This window comes from Phocoena sinus, chromosome 10 (assembly GCF_008692025.1).
Source record: "Phocoena sinus isolate mPhoSin1 chromosome 10, mPhoSin1.pri, whole genome shotgun sequence".
Classification (NCBI taxonomy): Eukaryota; Metazoa; Chordata; class Mammalia; order Artiodactyla; family Phocoenidae; genus Phocoena; species Phocoena sinus.
The window spans coordinates 25,361,367-25,383,283 of NC_045772.1; the positions used below are offsets into that span (position 1 = coordinate 25,361,367).

Below are 21,917 nucleotides of genomic sequence, written 5' to 3' on the forward strand. Positions count from 1 at the left end.
TATTCCTGTCCTGCCCCTAGGTTCTTCAGAACCATCTTTTTTTTTTAGATTCCATATATACGCGTTAGCATATGTATTTGTTCTTCTCTTTCTGAGAATATTTACTTCACTCTGTATGACAGACTCTAGGTCCATCCACCTCACTACAAATAACTCAGTTTCGTTCTGTTTTATGGCTGAGTAATATTCCATTGTATATATGTGCCACATCTTCTTTATCCATTCATCTGTCGATGGACACTTAGGTTGCTTCCATGTCCTGTCTATTGTAAATAGAGCTGCAATGAACACTGTGGTACATGACTCTTTTTGATTTATGATTTTCTCAGGGTATATGCCCAGTAGTGGGATTGCTGGGTCATATGGTAGTTCTATTTGTAGTTTTTTAAGGAACCTCCATACTGTTCTCCACAGTGGCTGTATCAATTTACATTCCGACCAACAGTGCAAGAGGGTTCCCTTTTCTCCACACCCTCTCCAGCATTTATTGTTTGTAGACTTTTTGATGATGGCCATTCTGACCAGTGTGAGATGATAACTCATTGTAGTTCTGATTTGCATTTCTCTAATGATTAGTGATGTTGAGCATCCTTTCATGTGTTTGTTGGCAATCTGTATATCTTCTTTGGAGAAATGTCTGTTTAGGTCTTCTGCCCATTTTTGGACTGGGTTGTTTGTTTTTTTGATATTGAGCTGCATGAGCTGCTTATAAATTCTGGAGACTAATCCTTTGTCACTTGCTTTGTTTGCAAATATTTTCTCGGATTTTGAGGGCTGTCTTTTCATCTTGTTTATGTTTTCCTTTGCTGTGCAAAAGCTTTTAAGTTTCATTAGGTCCCATTTGTTTGTCTTTGTTTTTGTTTCCATTACTCTAGGAGGCGGGTCAAAAAGGGTCTTGCTGTGATGTATGTCATAGAGGAACTTCCTTATTTTTCAAACCAAATTTAGTCAGTGCGTTCACATCTCACTGTGCCATTTCCAGAGCTTTCCACCCAGATTTCTAGCACCTGATACCTCCTACTGTCTCCACCAGAGGACTTGGTTAAGGTGTCTTGCCAGAGTCCACTCACACAGCACATACCTGAGTGCCTACTCTGTTCACTAAAACCAGATTAATCTTTCTGCCACAACACTCTTGTACTGGGCCTAACCTGTTCAGAAACTTGCAGTGGCTTCCCCTGACTTTAAGAATGAAGTTCCAGGACTTCCCTGGTGGCACAGTGGTTAAGAATTCGCCTGCTAGTGCGGGGGACACGGGTTCAAGCCCTGGTCTGGGAAGATCCCACATGCCGCAGAGCAACTAAGCCCATGCGCCACAACTACTGAGCCTGTGCTCTGGAGCCCGCGAGCCACAACTACTGAAGCCCGCGTGCCTACAGACCGTGCTCTACAACAAAAGAAGCCACCGCAATGAGAAGCCCGTGCACCACAACAAAGAGTAGTCCCCGCTCGCCGCAACTAGAGAAAGCCCTCGTGCAGCAACTAAGACCCAACCTGAGTTGATCTGACCTTCCCCACCCCCGCTGAACCCTCCACTCTAGGAAGACTCAGGCACCCCCCCCTTCTGTACACCCCATGATGCTCCATCTCCGGAGCCTTTCCCTCACATCAAAATCTTTCCAATCTCTCAAGCTGAGGATGGCCATGCCCTTTTCCACCAGCCATGGAATTGTTTCTCACTGGGTTTCACTTTTCCACTTTACTCCCCCCGTAAGCATCATCCATTATATTCCGGAATTCATATGCTTTTTCCAATATACATAACAAGTATTTTCCTTAACACTGCATTCCTGGGTTGGCCTGCTGAGTGTGTTTTAATAAGCAGTTTTCCCTAGGACCGTCTGTATGCTTGTGCAGCCATTCATTAATTCATTCACTGATCGCCTACTATGAACCAGTCACTACACTAGATCCTGGGGACGTGACCAGGCCACTGCCCTCTACTAACACACAATCTAAAGGGAAAGACAGTTTGATTGCAATGCTATAGAGGCTATCATAGAGGGATGGGAGCTTGGTGTGGGGGGCAGTGGCTAGCTCTGACTTCCCACTTAGAGAAGAGAGGGCAAGCACTCCAGGCAGAGGGAACAGTGCTGCAAGGCCTGGAGCAGCAAAAACAAATGGCGATTTTGAGGCACAGTGTGAAAGTCCGTGTGGCTAGGGTCTAGACCACAGCCCTTCTCAGACTTGAACGGGCATACAAATACCTGTGGGCTTGTCAAGACCAGATTCTGTTTCAGCAGGTCTGGAGTAGAACTGAAGTTCTGCATTTCCAGCCAGCTCCTATGAGTTGCAAGAGCTTACGGGACACTGGCCTGGGAGGACTAAAGCAGTTCCAGGTGGGTATCTTCTGCTTTCATTCAAAAAAGACATGAACACTCCTTGTGTAGAGTGAATATCTCCTAGAAAGAAAATAGGAAGTGCTTCACCTTTTTATTCCGTAGTTATAAGGATATACTTCTACGTGGCTTGGGTTCCAGGACAGACCTAATCTTTAGTTTGGGCCTTTATATGTATCTCCTGCATCCCAAACTCCCACCATCGACTAGGAAACTGATCATAGGGGAGGCGTCTCCCACAGCAACTCGTGCTTCCCACACCCCCTCACGGCTTCTTTGCCAAGCATGTGAGGGGCAGAGCTCCAGGTACCCCCACGCTACTAGCCCATGATAGCGATGTGTCCTGTTACCCTTAACCTTCTGACAAGGGGTATCTTGAGTTGATCTATGTTGAATACAGTAAAGCCTCATTGGTTCAGGCTCTATTAACTTCAAATAGGTGATAATTTGGGTACTTAATGTTTACTTCTCTAGTCATTTCTTCATAAATAGGACAAAGTTTTATCATGCAGCTGTGATTGTAAGAATGATCAAAGCGTTTAAAAACATTTCAAGTAAACACATGGCTTTAGAAACACTCGTTTATATAATCATCCACTTTTTCTTTATGTAATCCACTTTCTTCTGTAATTTGTTCATTTCCTAAAAGGTTCTAATAGACACCACTGACTGGCTTCCAGGGCTGTAAACAACAACAATAATAGTGACAGCAAATATTTATTGAAAGCTATAGATTTTTTTATACATTTGTAATGTGAAGAATCTAAAACTTTTTAAAAAATTACATTATTGGATTTGGTCAAAATGCATCCATTACAAGAAGGTCCCTATACTTGTGTACAAAATGACAAGTCCTGAGCTCTGCTGTGAAGCTCTATTGCAAGGGTTGAGAAGAAAACAGAAGAACACCCTCCCTCAGAGGACCGTAATGCATTCGAAGAGCACCTAGAAAGACACACTGTGTGGGGAAAAGAAAAACTATTTGCTTATTACAGATGGCTACATTTTAGCTTAGTCTGTGGCATTTGACTTGGATTTCCCACTCCCCCACCCCCCGCAATTTTCAGTAAATATAGTTTAAGAATTGAAATTTGAAAAGTAGAAGCAAAATGGGAATTTTAAGCCATGTCTACCTATTTGCCAATCTGCATTTCCCCACAAAGGCATTTCTGTGATACTCCACCATATTAACCTGCAGAATATGTATAGAAAATCTTTGTGAAGTAATTTAATCCTTTGAGATTATCATCACCAATGGTTTACTTGCTTATACGTCCAGGTGCACATGTTAAAATAAGTGAATCCCCTGGGTTTTTCAAGTGGATAAACAAAATACAGAAATAGATTTAAGTGACATCATTCTGGTAACCTACTAAGGTATTTTAACTTTTAATATAACTGTATTGACTTAAACAGTAGGACAGTGTGCTCTTTCCTTACAGATCAATCATTTTTTATAGATGACTTTTCCTTTAGCTATAACATAATCAATTAATTCGTGATGGCCTCCAAACTGGTAAATCAAATGCTCCCATCTAGAAAGAAATCAAACATAAATGGATACAAGTCAAAATCATCACTCTGTCAATAAATGCTAATGTCAAAATACATTCTCTAAAAATTTTTTTACACTTAGTAGTTAATATTTGGGCTTTTTAAAAAATGGTAGAGTACTATGATAATTAGTCTATGATAAATCCAATATTGTTTAATGATATTAAGTATTTGATCTTAAAATATTTGATTCACATTAGAACAATGACTCTAGATCAGTGCTTCTCAAACTTTAGCATGTATCTTTTTCACCTAGAAGACTTTTTAAGACAGAGATGCTAGGCCCACTCCTGGAGTTTCTGGTTTGGTAGACTGTCCAAGAGGCCTGAGAAGTTGCATTTCCAACAAATTCTCAGAGGATGCCCTTGCTGCTGGGACTGCACTTTGAGAACCACTGTTCTGGACTAGCAGTTGGCAAACTGTGGTCTGTGGGCCAAATCTGGCCTGCTGCTTGCTTTTTATTGCTCTTGAGCTAAGATAGTCTTGTTTGGGGTTTTCTAAATTAGGACTTAAAATGGAAAACAAAGACAATAATATTCTGTGACATAAAAATTATATAAAATTCAAATTTCAATGTCCATAAAGTGTTATTGGAACAGTAAAAAAAAAAAAAATTTGCTTCAGTTAAATGATGCATGAGTGGTAACACCAGCATCACTCTCGATAGAGACAATGGCTTATGACCCTTGAGAGTAGAATTATGGTGGAGCCACTCTCTTCTGTTGAACATGAGGTCCAAGGCCTGGCAGAGGCTTGCTAGGGTCCAGACACCATAGGATTCACAACTTTAAGATTTAGAACAATAAAGCTCAGCTTGTTACACTGGAGGCCCAGGAGGCAGCAGGCTGTGAGTGAGTAATACAAAACATGAGGCAGGAAAACTGAAGCAAGGCTTTTGGGATCCAGCAGGAATGAGAAGTCAGAGAGGTAATGAATCAGAACCAGGATGACAAGCCAGAGCTGGGACCTGCGTGGCCCAACACAAGCAGAAAAGGTCAGAACCCAAGAAGAAAAACAAACACAGGCCAGGGGGCACAAGTCCAAAGTCCAGGTAAACAGAACAGAAACCTGGAGATCCATGAAAGATGTAAGATGGATGAAGAGACCAGAAAAGTTGGTCTACCCTGCAGTTTAGGACCTGGAGGGAGAGTTTTTGCTTAGAAAGGGGTGACACTAAGAAGACTGGGTAGCTGCTGAGCTTATACAGAGCCTGACACTAATAATCAGTGGAAAAGGGATTTAAACCAAGTCTCCATATTACAGTGGGCATACAATAAAATGGCTCAGCTGGGAGAACACTCACCTGGATGAATTGATGATAATGAGGTCTCCCCGTTTGCCTACTTCCAAAGATCCATGAGTGTGAGATTTTCCCAGGGCATAAGCGGCATTGATGGTGGCAGCGGCCAAGGCCTCGGGCATGGACATTCTCATGTTCACACAGGCCAGATGCATGACCATCGGCTAAGACGGGAAAAGAAAAGCATTGGAGAAAAGCAACAAAACGGCAGCTGCCACCTAGGACATTTCTCAACACAGCACAACAAATAATGATAGTTAAATGTATAAGTGGAGCTGGCTAAATTAGTATGAGAAAAGTTAAATTTACATTTACTCGTAAAGCTCCTTATGCTTTGGGAAAGATTCGTTTATTATAGAGATTACTTACCCACCCACCCCCTATATGTATTTAATATTTATTTATTACTTTTCAAGGCCACTTACTGTGTAAGATGAAGCTCACCTCCATATTTACTTACTAAAACTTACTAAACTTCCTTGAGCTTATGCAATTCTGAGAGGGGAAATAGGTTACTGTAAAACCACAGTGCCCAGAGGCTGCATCAAAGCATAGTATCAATAGAACCTTCTCTCTTCTCTCTCAGCCTGGAGGCATTCAAGTGGCACAGAAATACCCAATTACACTGCTGTCCACACTCTTTTCTTGTTTCACAGGAAAATCTTTTCAGATCTTTGAAACATTTTAACAGTTAGTGAAATATTTTTAAATTATTTATATGCTTGGTAGAAGTTTCATAGACTATGAAAGGCACATTAAAAATAATTACCATTGAAAAACAATACGCATTAGGGTTGAAATCGCTGCCCAGAGCGACTATTACCCCTTCATCTAACATTTTCCTGGCTCGAGGTTGCTTCAGTCTAAGGAGAGGGAAAAAAATGATGTCAGTCTCTAGAAGTGGAACTTTTGAAGAACAGATGTTCAGAGTTGAAGCAGACTTAAAGATATCCAACCCTTTCGTGTTCTGGAAGAAGAAACAGAAACTCAAGCTTAAGTGATTAGTGGTGGCGTCCAGCAGGACTCCTGATTTGTATCAGCCTGCTTTTGAAATCACTTGGCTATGGCTAACCTTTTAAATTTGGGATTATCATGACAATCTTTATATATATTCAGAGATTCTTGCAAAGGAAGAAAACTTAAAATTGTTTTCAAATGTAATAAACTTTTTTTGACTCCCAAATATAAACAATGAGGTTTAAATAATGCTTTTTAAATTAATATTTTACAATTTTTTGTTCATATCTCTCCCTCTCCTTTTTTTGGGAGGGAGGGAGAGAGGGTCTCAAACATTATTATAGGTCCTTTAAATTTTTGAAGGCCCAAGAAACTAATATGTAACATATCTGTGCTTCTTCCTGGATTGGGTATCTCCCTGACCTCCTTGCAAGCTTTTTTTTTCTGTTTTTGCGGTACGTGGGCCTCTCACTGTTGTGGCCTCTCCCGCTGCGGAGCACAGGCTCCGGACGCACAGGCTCAGCGGCCACGGCTCACAGGCCCAGCCGCTCTGTGGTATGTGGGATCTTTCCGGACCGGGGCATGAACCGTGTCCCCTGCAACGGTAGGCGGACTCTCAACCACTGCGCCACCAGGGAAGCCCTTGCAAGCTTTTTAAAGTAACTGCTCTAAGAGGAAGTTCAGAGGCCTATCTGCCTATCACCAGGTTTTACTGGAAAAAACAGTTAATTTTCCTGGCAGGTTGGGCTTTCTCAGACAGGTATTCTAAGGGGGCCTGGGCTCATTCTAGGGAGGCATCCTGGAGCTGTTAGAAACTATTCCAGTGTTTGTTCAAGTCTCATAATGTTGGGGAGGGTGGGTGAATAAAATCATTTGTGCTAAGAGCCTGTAGGTTTATAGGCAAGATTGAGGTTTAGTGGAGAGAGGGGCTCAGAGGAGCCTGAATGAAGTTTGGTCAAGGAGAGACCTCCGCTGGAAAGCCTTCCCAGTCACCTTGTTGGCCCTCATTTCCTCTGGCTTCCCCAGCGCCCCACACCCCTCCATTTTAGAAACAATAGCTATTGTTTCGTGACAATGATAGTGGACTGGTACTCAGCCATTATGAACCTGTACTGCCCAGGAGCTGTCTTTAAATAAAGCTGCTGAGGGTAACCCTGACCCCTCCTTTGAGACCCTACTCTAGCCTTAAGTTCAATTTGATTGATCGGTTGGTTGTAAAGTATTGAGACTATTACACCTGCCCCTCTGCTGGCAAGTCCAGCAGGGGCTAAGGATCATTGAAAGGATTATTTCTTTTTCTTATAATTTGTCCCAGCACCCAGTCCTGTCTCTGGCTAATGAATATTTTTGATTGAATGAATGAATGATACTGTTATATTCTAGGAGTGTACTAAATATGGCAAAAAATAGAATAACTTTATTATTAATAATTAATATATCAATTATTAATAATTAATAATAATTCTGTGCTCAGAATAGGTTCTATTTATGTTTTATACAAAGTCCACCTAAGTTTGGCATTCGAGGCTCCCCACAAACTGAGCCCACACTTCTTTCAGGGCCTCCTTTCTCATCCCTGTCCTACCCAATACTGCACTCGAACCACTGGGGTTTTCTATTTGTACATTTCTGAGTCTGCCGTTCTCCTTGCCTAGAATATCCACCCCTCCCTGAAATGCATTCATATTCCCAGGCCCAGCTCACCTCTCACCCACCCATGCTCACTTTCCCTGGTCACTCAGCCAGAAGTGATTATCCTTTTCATTACCTCTATAGGTATTACTGTCTATTCATTTATCATGTTTCATACGCTTAGACTGCAAATTCCGTGAAGGACCATGTGTGTCTTATTCACCGTTGTGTCTCTAGTACCAGTACAGTGCCTGGTATTAATAGCTGATTGATTATCTTTTGTTAAAGGAATTCTTTAATTTTTTATTATTGTGTTTTCATTGCACCTCAGTTTTATTTTCTCCCCAAAATACAGGGACTTCTTAGCAGCTTCAATGAAAAGCATATGGTATCTAACACATGGAGACCAATAAAACTTGCCTGGTCATTAACTCAGCCAGTCATTCTAAAACCATCCCATTAGTGAAAACTCTGTGCCAGGTACTAAAGCCTCAGAGTCATCCTTGAGTCATTTCTCACAGTCCACATCCAACCCATCGGAAAATCTTGTTGGCTCCCCCTTAAAACTATATCCAGAATCCAACTCATTTTTATATCCCTGTGCTACCACCCTGCATCCAAGTCACCATCATTGCTTGCTAGGATATTTGTTAAGACCATCCTAACTGGCTTTCCTGCTTCTACCCTCAAGGCCTTAAAATATATTCTCTTCCTAGCAGCCAGAGGGATTTTTTAGAAAAATAAGTTAGATCATGTCGCCGTGCTTTGAACCACTCTCAGTGGCTTCCCGTGGGCTTGCTGTCTGCACCATGAACTCAGCCCTTCAAGAACTGCCCCTCTTTCTGGCCTCGTCGCCTATCTCTCCCTGCCTGGCTTGTGCCTCTCTGGCCTCACTCTTGCTGTTCCTCAAATACTCTCAGTGCATTTCTACCGCTGCACTCACCATCCATCTCCACTCAGAAGACTCTTCTAGTTATCCCGGCTCCTTCCCCCAGATATGGCTTGCTCCCTCACTTCCTGGAGGTCTCTGCCCAAATGTCCCCTCCTCCAAAAGCCTGCCCTGACCATCCTAAAAACACAGCACCCTCCCCTCAAACACTCTCTATCCTCTCGCCTCACCTGGATTGTCTTCACAGCACCAAGCATCACCTGACATTTTCTATGTTCGTTGGTCGGTTTGCACATTGTCTGTCTCTCCCCATTAGAATGTAAGCTCCTTGAGGACAAGACTCTGTTTTACTTGTGGCTGGATCCACAGTGCCTAGAACAGTGCCTGACAAGTAATGGGCCCCCAACACGCATGTTGAATACAGAAATTAATCAAGGATTGGGGGTACAAAGGTGACACTTGCCCTTGAAGCATTCCCAGTCTACAACAGGCAGTTTCCAGGACCACTTAAAATAGTGTTTCTCTGCTAGGACAATGCGTGAGAGAGGTGAGTGAAGGAGAGATACAGAGTGAGGAAAGGGTAGACGTTAAAATTTCCCTGCTGGTCACTCTGACGGCCTCCTCTCCCTTTCCCGAACTACTTAAGGAGGAAAAATATATGTATGTACAAGGCAGTAAAATTATAAAGGGGGCTCCAGATAAGCTAAGGTGAATGTGTCCTGAATAAATTTAAATATTATATACAAAGATGCATAAAATAATGATTAAAAGAAGCCCTTGAGTGGCATAAGGCAATGGTTATTCCGGAAATGAGAGTCAAGAGAGTTCAGGGCGCAGCGAGGAAACCTGCAGGTTCCTCCTGATGGAGAGATCAGAGAAATACAGAAACAGAGAAGCCAGAGAAGAGCGTGGCTTTCCCTTTGGTTGCCCCTGTCATCCAAACAGAATGTTAAACCCATCTTGTGGTGATGGCACGTGGCAGCTGCCACTGGCATAGGGACAAAGTGCAGACTTTTAATGCTGAACTGCCCTCCAGCACCGCAGGTCTCAGATTTTTGCTCTGTCTTAAGAGATTCAAGGTGAGTTAAAGGAATCCTTTTCTGTTGTAAAAACTTATTCCTTGGGTGGTGGAAAATTAACCAGATTAAGTCTTGATTGATGACTCTGATGACTATTGAGATTTGCAAGAAAAGCAGCTGATCATACTGAGAATAGTTATTGATGGATATTTCCTGACGGTAACCTACCTTATGTCTACTCTTTAAGAGAATAGTAATAAGAGAAATGTATAATATTTTATATATATATGTGTGTATAAAATCATAATAAATTTGAAAAAAGCACTGCAATATTCCTTTCTTCTCCCTTATAAAAGTTACTTGATGGGCTTCCCTGGTGGCGCAGTGGTTGAGAGTCCGCCTGCTGATGCAGGGGACACGGGTTCGTGCCCCGGTCTGGGAGGATCCCACATGCCGTGGAGTGGCTGGGCCCGTGAGCCATGGCCGCTGAGCCTGCGCGTCCGGAGCCTCTGCTCCGCAACGGAAGAGGCCACAACAGTGAGAGGCCCGCGCACCATAGAAAAAAAAAAAAAAAAAGTTACTTGAACCTGTTTTTCCAATCCCTCAGGCAGAGTTTCTCAATCACAGCACAATTAATGTCTTGGACTGGATGATTCTTTGTTGTAGAAGGTTTTTCCGTGCACTGTAGGATGTTTAGCAACATCTCTGGCCTCTACCCACTAGATGCCAGTGACACCCCCTAGTTGTGACAACCAAAAATGTCTCCAGATACTGTCAAATATCCCGAGGAGCAAAATCACTCCACGTTTGAGAACCTCTGTCCTAAGGCCGTAACTGCGGAATCACGCCCCTCCCCACAAAAAAACATGTATCACAGCCGCAGAGAAGGCACCCAGTCCTAAGAGGAAATCAACTGCCTCTTGAATGCTGGACCTTCTGACCACAAATTCGGTGGCTGTCATGGAAGTGGTTCAATGAGTCAGGAGACCTCAGGTCTCATATTTGAACTGGAGCAATGGCCGTGATAAAAGATGGACTACACGGACTCAATCCATTGAGGGCACACAGCCAAATCCCCGGGGAGGTGCCACAAAATATACTTAGACATCTCCTCTTTCCTCCCACTCCCAGGATTTATGAGGATTATGGTCCCCACTTGTATCCTCTTAGAAAGCAGCTCATTCAGATTCAGAATACTGTGAAATATCCCTAATATCTTATGCATGTTTTTTTAAAGTATAAAGCCTATATCACTATTTTCTAATTATAAAAGTAATGCATATTGATTTTTAATTGGAAAATTCCAAAAATGAGGAAGAAAGAAAAAGAAAGCGCCACTCTCCCCAGTAATCCCACCACTCAAACACAATTTGGGTCTAAGCTCCTTCCTCGGGGTAATTCATTACAAATATCATACCAGTATTAGCATCTTCCATGAGCTAAGTTTTCCTGATCTGCATTTTTTTTTTTTTTTTTTTTTTTTGGCGGTACGCGGGCCTCTCACTGTTGTGGCCTCTCCCGTTGCGGAGCACAGGCTCCGGACGTGCAGGCTTAGCAGCCATGGCTCACGGGTCCAGCCGCTCGGTGGCATGTGGGATCTTCCCGGACCGGGGCACGAACCCGTGTCCCCTTCATCGGTAGGCAGACTCGCAACCACTGCGCCACCAGGGAAGCCCTTGATCTGCATTTTTAAGGGATTTGTAAGGGTGATGAATATTTGGGGCATCTTGGAAGTCTGTGTGTCCACAGCTTATACTTGCAGCTCTCATGTTGAGGGGAGAAACAACCTCACCTCAGCATGTAGGCCGTGGTGGGCAGGAGGACAGCAGAGCACCTGGCCGCTGCCATGGCAGCAATGCCTTCATCACTCACTTCTTCCAGGTGACTGATTGCCTGGGCTCCCAGTTCCACCCCGAGCTAAACAAAATGGGCAGAGAGACAGAGAGAAGTTTCACCAACAGCAACAACAAATCAATAACGTGCCAGCAAATGTTTTTTCCTGCAAAAATAAACAGCACTCTATTATTAAGATTTCTTGCCAACTACCTCTCACGAGCACAAGCTCGGTGATCTGAAGTGGGCAGTGTGGTGAAGTGGATCCAGAGATATTTAGGAGGAGAATTGGGAGGACTTGCTGGTTGGCTGAAATGCAGTAGGTGAGGGGGAGGGAGGAGTCAGAATGACATCCAGGGTCTCGATTTAGGCAACAGATGGATAATGATGTCATTCACTGGGGCAGGAAACACAGGACAAGATTTGGACGTGATATTAAGAGATCATATTGAACGCGTGGTGGTCGAGACACATGTAGACTATCTACATCTGTATTTATGCCCCAGGGGCAGTTGTTTATGTAGCTCCAGGGCTTAGAGGAAAGAGCTAGACCCCCAACTGCAGGGGTTTGGTGCGTCTTACTGCTGAATTCTCAGTGCCTAGAACAATGCCCGGCACACGGCAGATACTCAACTATTTGTAGAAAGCATGAATACATTAATCTGGAGAAGACACATAGATTTTAAAGTCATCCTGTGGTTATTAATGGTATGCTCCACTAAAAGCCCTCTGGATGCTGTCACAGAAAGGCCCTAGAAGCTACCTGTGACATTAACAGACTGAGCTAGGGTGGCTTTGCGTGCCAGTCAAAATAGGTTGTGAATTTAGTGAATGAGATCACAGAGGTACTTCTTTTTTCTACTAGTATCACCAGGAGGAAATAATAAAAGTAAATGATCAGCAAAAAAGTCTGGGATTCCAAGGCTCAACCACACCAACCTGCACATATTTCAAACCAATTTCCCCGTTCTCTATCTTTTCAGATGGTTACTCCTTCCTTGGAACAAACTCATTAAGTTTTCCACAGCACGAGTGTCGACAAAGGAAAAGCAAAAGGTCACCCATACCTCAGCAGCCTTCATTGGGTGGAGTTCATCCCCATGGAAGTTAATCTGTAACCCTATATTTTTCCCACTTTGAAGAATCCTTCTGGTGGAATCGAGATCAAAGACGCCCTTCTCACAGAACACATCTATATTGTCAACGTGTATTTCCCCATTTCTGCCAAGTTCCTTCAGCTTTGGGAGGTGGTTATTGATGATGTCATCAGCGGCTTCAGTAGCAGTTTTTCCTCTGAGGGAAGAAGAAAGTGAGATTACCGTGGGCAAGTTTTTTTTTTTTTAATTGGAGAAAGGGTTTTTTTGGCACTTGGAGAACCTGAGAAATTGTAGGTGAATGACCCCAAGCCCCAGAAAGGTAAAGAGAAGATCAAAGCTATAACTCAGGACTCTTAGCAATCGGGATGAGCCTACATAGCAGAGGTATTGATAAGACTTCTGTATACACTGACCCTATAGGCAGAGACTCAGATGGTTCATCCATTCTGGCACATCTGGGTTGCCTTTGGGAATGCCTGGCTGAAAAACTGAATCTTCTTGTCAAGGACACGTAGAGGACATCCTGGATGCTTCCCTGACAACCCAACCGTGAGCCCCTTACCTGGGCCAAGCTGTTTCCCTGACTTTTTCTTCCTCCACACTGTTTCTAGGAGCATCTGCCTAAGGCTTTCTGTCTCATCAGACATAGGGGAAGAAGACAGTAGGAGGCCCTGAAATTCTTTCTAAGATTCTGGGGTAGTTATACATGAGAAAGGTCTGGGCTTTTGAAGTCAGACACAGAGCTGCGCCACTTGCTAGCCGTATAACTTTGGACACATAATGTAGACGTCATTTGGCATCCTCTGGGCCTCAGGCTTTATCTTCGGGGATCAAGATCAGACCTCAGAGGCTCACTGGCAGATGGAGAAATTTTCTGTAAAACTTTAGCCTTGTGTTTGGCACACAGAAGGCTCTCAGCAAAAACCATCTGGGTGGGTAGATAGAGGTGGGCTCTGAGGAGACACGTACTTATATATGCTGTTTCTAATTCTCGAGACAACCATACAGGATAAGCGTGTTATTTAGCTGGTTTACAGATAAGCAATTCATGTTCAGAAAAGTTAAGTGATCAAAACTTAACTCAAAATCACCCAGCTGGAAGTAGCTAAGCTAGACTCAAACCCAGGTCTGGTGTCCCTCCAAAGCCTGAGACTTTTCTGCCATGTCACATTGTCTTTCCTACTAAAAAAAAAAAAAAACAAAAAAAAACAGACTATAATAGACAGGATATCCCCAAAGTCTTAGTGCAGTTTCAAGCCATAATAATTTCAGAAGTATAAATGCTAAAAACATACAACAGACATCATTGGAAATATTAAGTATTTCTATTTCTTTTCTACTTAGTTCTGTAAATTTTTCATAATAATTTCAATGTTAATTTTTTTAGTTCCTTTGATTAAAGATGGTAAATGAAATATTAACATTAAAATTTTCTTTGTCAAAGTTCACAGAACTAAAGAAATGTACACATTTTTTAATGATTAACCTTAAAAGATTTAATTAACTTATGAATATGACTTAATTAAATGGGCTATTTATGTGATTAAACCATTTTTGTAAGCCTGCAGCATTTATTATCTAAGTTAGTTATCACCACTTAAAACTGCACTAAGACTTTGGAGACGTCTGATCGTTTGGTTCTAGGACTGCAGGCCTTCTGATCTAGTAATTCCGGGATGGATGAGATGCAGATGCAGAAGGGGAGAGAATTCTCTACAGCAAATCCATACAGTAGGAACTTTCTAGGTAAAGAGGAAAGTTGAAAAAAACATTTACAGCATTAAAACAAAAATGTTTGCTGCTAAACAAGCAAACAGATGAACAAAAATAAAAACCTCCCTACGTCATCTTGACGTCAAGATTTGATCTACCTCCCACGGGGTGTTACTCAATTCCTGAAGTGCCTTTGGGCTCAGGGCTCACTGTCATGGGAAACTATTTAAATTAATATCTGTCATTTTAAAGGACCTATCAGGGGAATTTCTTTTTGTTAACCAAGAGTTTTGAACATCTCCTCTTCCTTCACTATTAAGGGACTTGCAAACGAATGGGTCTGGTGGGGCCCGCCTTCCTAAACCCATGTGTGTGAGACGCCTGAAGGTTGGAATCAGAACACCTTTCCAAAGGTTCCACTGGTCCCTCTGCAAGAGCTAATGTGCTGGTGCACCTTCACTCCCTGGAGAACGCAGCCCCACTTAGGCACCACATGAGCCCTTCTGCGTTCTCAGTACCCTGAGTTAAACCCCGGTCCCTTCGGCTGAGGTTACTTTGGCACCGAGTGAGCCCCGCAGTAAGTGGCTGAGATGCTGATGTCCAGCTCCCGCCGGGCGCGCTCAATCACGCGTAGCATCTTGAGCTCCGTCTCTAGGCTGAGGCCGTATCCGCTCTTGCACTCCACCAGCGTTGTCCCCGCCCTCATCATGCACCCAAGCCGCTGCTGGAAGGAACTGAACAGCTCCTCCTCCGAGGCCTGGCGCGTGCGCTCCACCGTGAAGTTGATCCCTCCTCCAGCCTGGTGGATATCCATGTATGTGGCTCCTGCCAACTGAACACACGGTTCACCCTTAGGTCTGCAAAATGCAGGGAGGTTGCAGGCAGCTCTACAGAACCTACGTACAGGGGTGATATTCGACATGACTGACAATTGATATGGCACAGGCACCAACCGATCAGGAAGGATGGTGGGGCACCATCCTTCTGGAAGTCCCTACTCTGCCAGGGTGGTGGGGAGTTGCAGGGGTCAGAGGTGTTTCAGGAAGGGACTGGGATGGCAGAAATGGGAGATGTGGGGAGGACTTGGGGCCTCAGGCTAGCGACAGTTTACCAACAGGTACAAAAGTATTTTGGTATTTTAACAAGCCAGTCAGTCTCGGTGTGTACCAGCTAGTCTCGGTACCTATGAGAAAGCAAAGCTTAGGCGATTAGGGACCTCACTGTGGTTTATTCAAGTCCCCACTAAGAGACCCAGAGCATTTCCACCCCTCAGTATTTGGCCACCTAGAGTTTCGGGCCTGACCTCTGTCACTCAAGCAAATAAAGAGGCTCTTTCTGGGATCCCACTGGACCCCTGTTACTCTGGGCAGCAGGGAGTGTGGTGCAAACAAAGTGTCCCCGCCTGCGGGGCTCCCTTAGTCACACCCTTCCCTTCTGTTCTTAATTCTGTCACGTTCAAGTTATTGCAAACTCAAGCTTTTAAGGAAAGTTTCAATGGTTTTATAATAAATGATCTTCGTTCATTTCGTGTTAAAAAAAAAAACCAACACCTGATGGGTTTGGCCCTTTTTGCATCACTTTCTGCATCATTGAATGAGAGAATTAGACCGTAAATCTAAGGTTGATTTTCGGCTCTGAAATTCAATGATTTACGAAAGTCTTAAAAACAGTTCTAGATTGTTGAGAAAGGTAGACCATTTTTGAAGAAATTTTTTCTTTTTCTGAAATAATCCAATTTAGCTGTTAGGCTGCACAGGTTTTTAAAAAACAGTGTGAAGAAAAGACACGGAGGGAACAACCTGAAAAGGCTACGTACTGTAGGATTCCAAGTCTATGACATTCTGGAAAAGGCAAAACTATGGAGACAGTAGAAAGATCAGTGGTTGCCAGGGACTGGGGGGAGACAGGGATGAAGCGGCAGAGCAGAGAAGATTTTGGGGGCAGTAAAATTACTCTGTATGATACTACAGTGGTGGGGGCATGTCATTACACATTTGCCCAAACCTAAAGGATGCACAACAAGAGTCAACAGTCATGAAAGCTATGAACTCTGGGTGATGATGATGTGTCAATGTAGGTTCATCCATGGTAACAAATGTACCACTCTGGTCAGGGATGTTGAAAATGGAAAAGGCTGTGCTTTGGGCAGGGGGCAGGGAGCAGTGGTATATGGGAAATCTCTGTACCTTTCATTCAATTGTTCTGTGAACCTAAAACTACTCTAAAAAATAAAGTCTACTAAAAACCAGGAAATAAACAATGTGAAAATGACTCAAACCAGGGATTTGAGGGTTGACTGCAGCTAATTAATGACTGACAAAGACTACAATTTATGTTTCTTAATAAGTTTCATTTTTCTGGAAAAAAAGTGGGAACAATATAAGACATTTTATTTTTGTGATTAATAATATGTTTTTCCAAGTTTGACCCCAATGAATGGTGATTTTCAAACTGTTTCCTGGAGTCCCTTCAAAGGCTACCAAGGGATGGAATGAGGAAAAGAAAAGAGAGGAGAAATTAGTGAGCAAAGCAGGTCAGCTCTATTTTAAAAGGAGGATTCGGCAGCTAAAACAGCTTGAAAACTATTATACTTGAAATGACTGACAGCCCTGGGCACAGTATAAAGGTTTGGTACCAAGTTATAAATTGGTTAATTTTGTTGTAATTGATTTCCATAGTCCAAGCCAGTAAAAATATCCGTTAAAAAGACATGTAAACATTTGTTGTAAAGCCTAACAGCCTACAAACTCTAGAAAACCATGTCTATATTTGTGCTTTATTTTGATTTGCTATTGTTTATTGCAGTTACCTTCATCGCAAACTCATGAACTCTTTCACCAGCCCATACTGGATGTGTGTGTGCATCCACTAAACCTGTAATCAATAAATCAAATCACGTTTAAAGTTAAGAAACAGAAAGCACTTAGCAGGCAGACTCTACTATACAGTTCTTAGGAAAGCAGGATGGTGGTCAGCCATCTTGGAGGAGGGGGGAGAAGGGAGAATTTGTCTGCATGGTTCCAAGAAGACTCCCTGCATGGTTGGTCTAGAAGGCTCTAATGGAGGAGGGTGACTTAACATGATGAAAATATCCCCTAAAGAAATACAGCTCCTTTTGCCCAATAAATCCATGCTCACCAAGCAACCTTTTAGAACAGGATGTCAAATCTATTAGCTGAGCAAAACCAAGGACTATATGACCAAGGAAGAATCTGGGTGTGAAAAAGAATAATACTATCCCTACCCTCAACTTTGAGCAGGAAAAGTATAAAATCAGAAAGATGAATCTTTCTTTAAGAAAGAAAAATATTTTAATTAAAGAGAAACTATAAAATGGTCACTTGAAACTTTTGTTTATCCCAGTACAATTTGGTAAAGTCCGTCCTTCCAGAACATTCAAAGTGCCTCATAGATTAAATGGCTCATTAGTGGTTCCGATCGGAGTAAAATCAAAAGTCCCCACCATATATTCTCTACCATATTCTGCTCTTTCTCATGAGGTTTCACCCTGACTTTCTCTCCTGACCCCCAAGGACCAGATAGCAGAAGCTCTGTCACACACACACAGCACACAAGTATAAATCCTAGCCTCTGTGTTTGCGCAGAACTCAAAATTTGTGAAATTTGTTTCAGAGGATTACATAGAACATAGAAAATGTAGGAGATAATGGTTAATAAATTGATTCTGTTATCAATCACTGAAGATACAAATGAACTTCAATGAAACCTCTAGGGTTTCTTGGTTTATGTTTTTTCGCCTGGAGATGGGTCCTTTGTTTCATACTCTATACAAATTTAGAGTATATTCTGGAATTACAGAGAGCAATTTGCTGTCTTTGCCTCCCCTATGCCATGGATTAATAAAATTCTTCCAACAGCTTTTGAACCCAAGCCCAGCACAGCTGGTTCTCTTCAACATATGAGTGGGAAGAAGTGGAGTGAATGAATGGGTGGGACTCCCAGTTTGCCCTTCACCTGTTTAGAGATCTTTGGTAAGATATTTCACCCCTAAACATCAGTGTTCTAATCTGCAATGTGTAGATAATGATACTTACCTTCCAGGGCAGTTCGGTTTCATTCAACATGAAAGTGTGTTTGTAAAGCAGCTAGACATTTACTAGTAGAAATTCAATAAATGGTAGCTATTATATTTTCATAATATTGTGAAACCTTGTTTAAAACAAGCTACTACTCTTCCTCTTTACACTACTAAAACTGCTTTCAGGGCTTTACTGAAAAAGAGGTTAATACCTGGCAAGATGCATTTCCCGGAACAGTCAATTCTTTCTTGAAATGTTTCTTCTGAAAACTGTTTTTGGATAGCATCAGCAGGACCGATGGCTTTTATGAACCCATCTCTGAAAAAAAAAAAATTAAGAAATTATTACTAACTTTGGGGGAAATATTGTGAAAATTTTGACCAATGATCACATTATTGATGCCTTTTGGTGTCAGTCAATATTTATTGTATTTCCTTCTTGAGTGTGTGTCTTTGGAAATTGACTCTAGCCACATGCAAGGCAAAAAGTCAAATCAGGTGTAGCAGAGATTGCTAATTGTTCCCCAAGATCAATGTTCCCTTTTCCCACAGTGCTAGATTCCTAAATTTTAGCTGGAGGCATGACCACCCAGAATAAAGACCACCTTTCCGTGTCTCCCATCAGCCAGGTGTGGCCATGTGACTAAGTTCTAGCCAATAGGATCGTTTTCTCTGCCTACTTCCTACTGGCTGGAATGTAGACACCATAATGAGAGATGGCACAGCAATCCTGGATGTTGGAGTGCCTGTGAGCAAGAGGGCAGTGCTCAGCTGAGCAAGACAGTAGGCATCGGGTCTGGATCCTCCGTGGAGTACGGCCATCAACTAGCCCTAGGTTCCTACATCCATGCAATTCTGTTAACTCATTTTAACAAGTTTTTGACAGTAACACTGGGAATGTTTTTATTTCTTTGTTAATTAAAAACAAACACACACAGAGTCCCTAAAAGCTGGGCTCTTACACAACCCTAAGCAGATTCAGATAAGGGATGAGACTTGTGTAATCGCAGTGCCATGGGCTCTCCAATTCAGATGGGCACCCAACCCTCATTACCACTCCAAGTCCACCCTTCCAAACTCTGGCTGTTCTTTTATTCTCAGAAGTGTAAATGAAAGTAACGGAAAATGTCCTCTCTTTCTGGTGGCTGAATCCTAATTATCTATCACCCCAAACCATCGCCATCTGAACATTTTCTGTGGTTCTCAAGCTTTGGGGTGCAGACGAAGTGGGTGGGAGACGTGCTTTGTAAAAATTCAGATCTCAGAACTCCACCCATAGAGATCCTGATTCAAAAGACCTGGGGATAGGTGGGGACTGGGTGGAGGGGATTGGATGAAGGTAGTCAAAATGTACAAACTTCCAATTATAAGATAAATAAGTACTAGGGATGTACTGTACAGCATGATAAATATGATGAACACTGCTGTATGTTACTTATGAAAGTTGTTCAAAGAATACGTCCTAGGAGTTCTGGTCACAAGGAAAAAATTTTTTTCTACTTCTTTGAATTTGTATCTATATGAGAGGATGGATGTTCACTATACTTACTGGTAATCATTTCATGATGTATGTAAGTCAAATCGTGCTGTTCACCTTAAATCTATACAGTGCTGTATGCCAATTATATCTCAATAAAACTTGAAAAAAAGAAAAAAGATCTGGGGATGGGGGGGCGGCATCAGAAGTCTGTCTTTAAAAAGAAAAATCTCAGGCCGTCTGAGTCAGGTGGTCCCCCGTCCGCACTTCAAGAAGCATTGGAGAGAACCCCTACGCCTTCAGATTGCTGCAATTATATTTTATCAGCAGAAGCGGGATCTTGACGCTCCCCAGTGGGATGTGCAGCTTGAGAGAGGTTTCTTCAACTGAATGACAACCGGAGGCGGCCAAATACATTAGCAACAGGCGCCTAAAAGGCAGGCGTGCCAATGACTCCCTGGGTGCGAAAAGGCTGTTACCGCGTTCCCCTCCACAGCGCACAAGTTACAGAAAGAGCACCAAGCTGGGCCTTGGCTGACCGGTGCCCCCCAGCACACGACCCGGGGCGCCCGCAGCTCCAGAGCGCGCGGCCACTTACGTGCCCACCACCAGGCTGGCGCCCTCCAGCACCGCCAGGCTGCGCAGCGCGTCCCGCGCCAGGAAGCGCTCGCCGCGGGCGCACACCAGCACCACTTGCCGCGCGTTCTCCAGCAGGAGGCGGTGGCCGTCCGCCATGTCGCTGCGCACCGCAGGTCTAGCAGAAGCTGTGCGGCTCCCGCCGCTGGCTGCCAGCGTTAGAGAGGACAGGTCCGCAGGCGGTGCCGCCCGGGGCCAGCAAGGAGGGGCGGGGCGGGGGCGGGCGCTCGTAGCAGCTGCCAGTCCAGACCGCCGGGGATGCGCGCCTCCCCCCACTACGAACCGGCAATAAGAGTACCAGCAACGAGAATGATGATTAGTAATAAACGTTATAGTGGAATCTTCTCTTTCCTGTTCGCTTTGTCATGCTCTGGGTAAATGTGGTAGAGAGTCCTGTCCCTACTTTACAGGTAAGGAAACTGCTTCTCTGCGTAGGGGAGAGAGAAAGGCGGGCTGCGACGATCACGTGACCTGGCGGAAAGGAGTCACCGAGGGCGAGGGGGCCCGGAGTGCGCAGAATGGGGGAGGAGGGGGACCTGGGTAGGGGCAGGGACCGGAACCTGAGACAGAGTCCCGGGAGGGGACAGAGTGGGGAGAAACCTCTGACCGGAAACTCGCGGCAGCCTGGGACTCGGGGGGCCGCCCGCAGAGGGAACCCGGGGATGGGAAGGAGAGGGAGTCGGTGGGGGGGTCGCTCCAGGGTCCGCGCGACCGCGAGTACCGCGGGTGCCGCGCACTTTGCGGTTGGCCCGCTCCGCCCCCGGATCCACTACTACACGGTCCCCGAGATGAAGGGGGAGCAGGGCAGGGGAGGATAGAGCCGAGACTAAAAAATCGATTGGCGCCTTCGCCCATCTTTCCCTATCCTTCGCCTTCCTGAAGGATAGGTTGGAACGGCTCCTGAATGCAAACTCGTCGAGGTAAGATTGATTTCAGCTCAGTGTCGCCCACCGCAACTGTATCCGGTGGGGCCTGTCCTCACCGAGGTTGGAGACCGAATTAAGTTTGTTTAAGGAAGATGGTCTGTAATTCTTAGCCACATCTCTTCCTGCCTGTCAGTTGCTGTGAATACACTGGCAGGCACTGGGTTTTGAGTTTCTCAAATATTTTATTTTGTTTATACACTTTTATTAGAAGCTCTTTGTTAGGCCTTGCAGGACATTCAAAGATAGGAAAACAAAAACTTTACAATCAAAAGGAAGACACTTTATGGACGCAAATAACATACGATAAAAGAAAGCTGCGGCCAGCAAACCTACCACAAAATCTAAAAGTCCATTTTTTGTCACTATAAAGCCATTTAAAAACGAAGAAGAGAAAGCAAAAACGCCTTTAAATGAACACAATAAATACGAATATACTTAAGCTTCATATTACGGCCATGAAAGAGACAGATCAGACAGGAAAGAGAGAAAAAGAAGAGGGAGGAAGA

At 43.7% G+C, this 21,917-nt stretch overlaps 2 protein-coding genes across 2 annotated transcripts in view; one reads left to right on the forward strand and one right to left on the reverse strand.

The window, feature by feature from the left end:
* Positions 1-2,965: 2,965 nt before the first annotated feature.
* AMDHD1 (amidohydrolase domain containing 1) lies at positions 2,966-20,844 on the reverse strand. The gene is made up of 9 exons (XM_032646221.1): positions 20,448-20,844; positions 18,585-18,691; positions 17,143-17,207; positions 14,888-15,165; positions 12,591-12,816; positions 11,483-11,607; positions 5,963-6,056; positions 5,197-5,357; positions 2,966-3,874 (listed from the first exon to the last, which is right to left on the reverse strand). The coding sequence occupies exons 1-9, from the start codon at positions 20,582-20,584 to the stop codon at positions 3,787-3,789; spliced, it is 1,281 nt and encodes a 426-aa protein (XP_032502112.1). The 5' UTR covers positions 20,585-20,844; the 3' UTR covers positions 2,966-3,786.
* Positions 20,728-21,917, forward strand: part of CCDC38 (coiled-coil domain containing 38) — a 41,711-nt gene continuing 40,521 nt past the window's right edge. Inside the window, exon 1 of the mRNA XM_032646925.1 lies at positions 20,728-20,895. Within this exon, the coding sequence (XP_032502816.1) occupies positions 20,851-20,895 (45 nt within the window). The 5' untranslated portion in view covers positions 20,728-20,850. The remainder of the gene's footprint in view (positions 20,896-21,917) is intronic.

Bases quoted from the DNA above. Each gene is read 5' to 3' on its own strand.
- AMDHD1 (XM_032646221.1), bottom strand. From the start codon at position 20,584: ATGGCGGACGGCCACCGCCTCCTGCTGGAGAACGCGCGGCAAGTGGTG. The intron at 18,692-20,447 runs GTAAGTGGCCGC...TTTTTTTTTCAG, and splicing joins GCCAGCCTGGTGGTGGGCAC to AGATGGGTTCATAAAAGCCA. The intron at 12,817-14,887 runs GTAACCTCAGCC...TTCTTCCCTCAG, and splicing joins GGGGCTCACTCGGTGCCAAA to AGGAAAAACTGCTACTGAAG.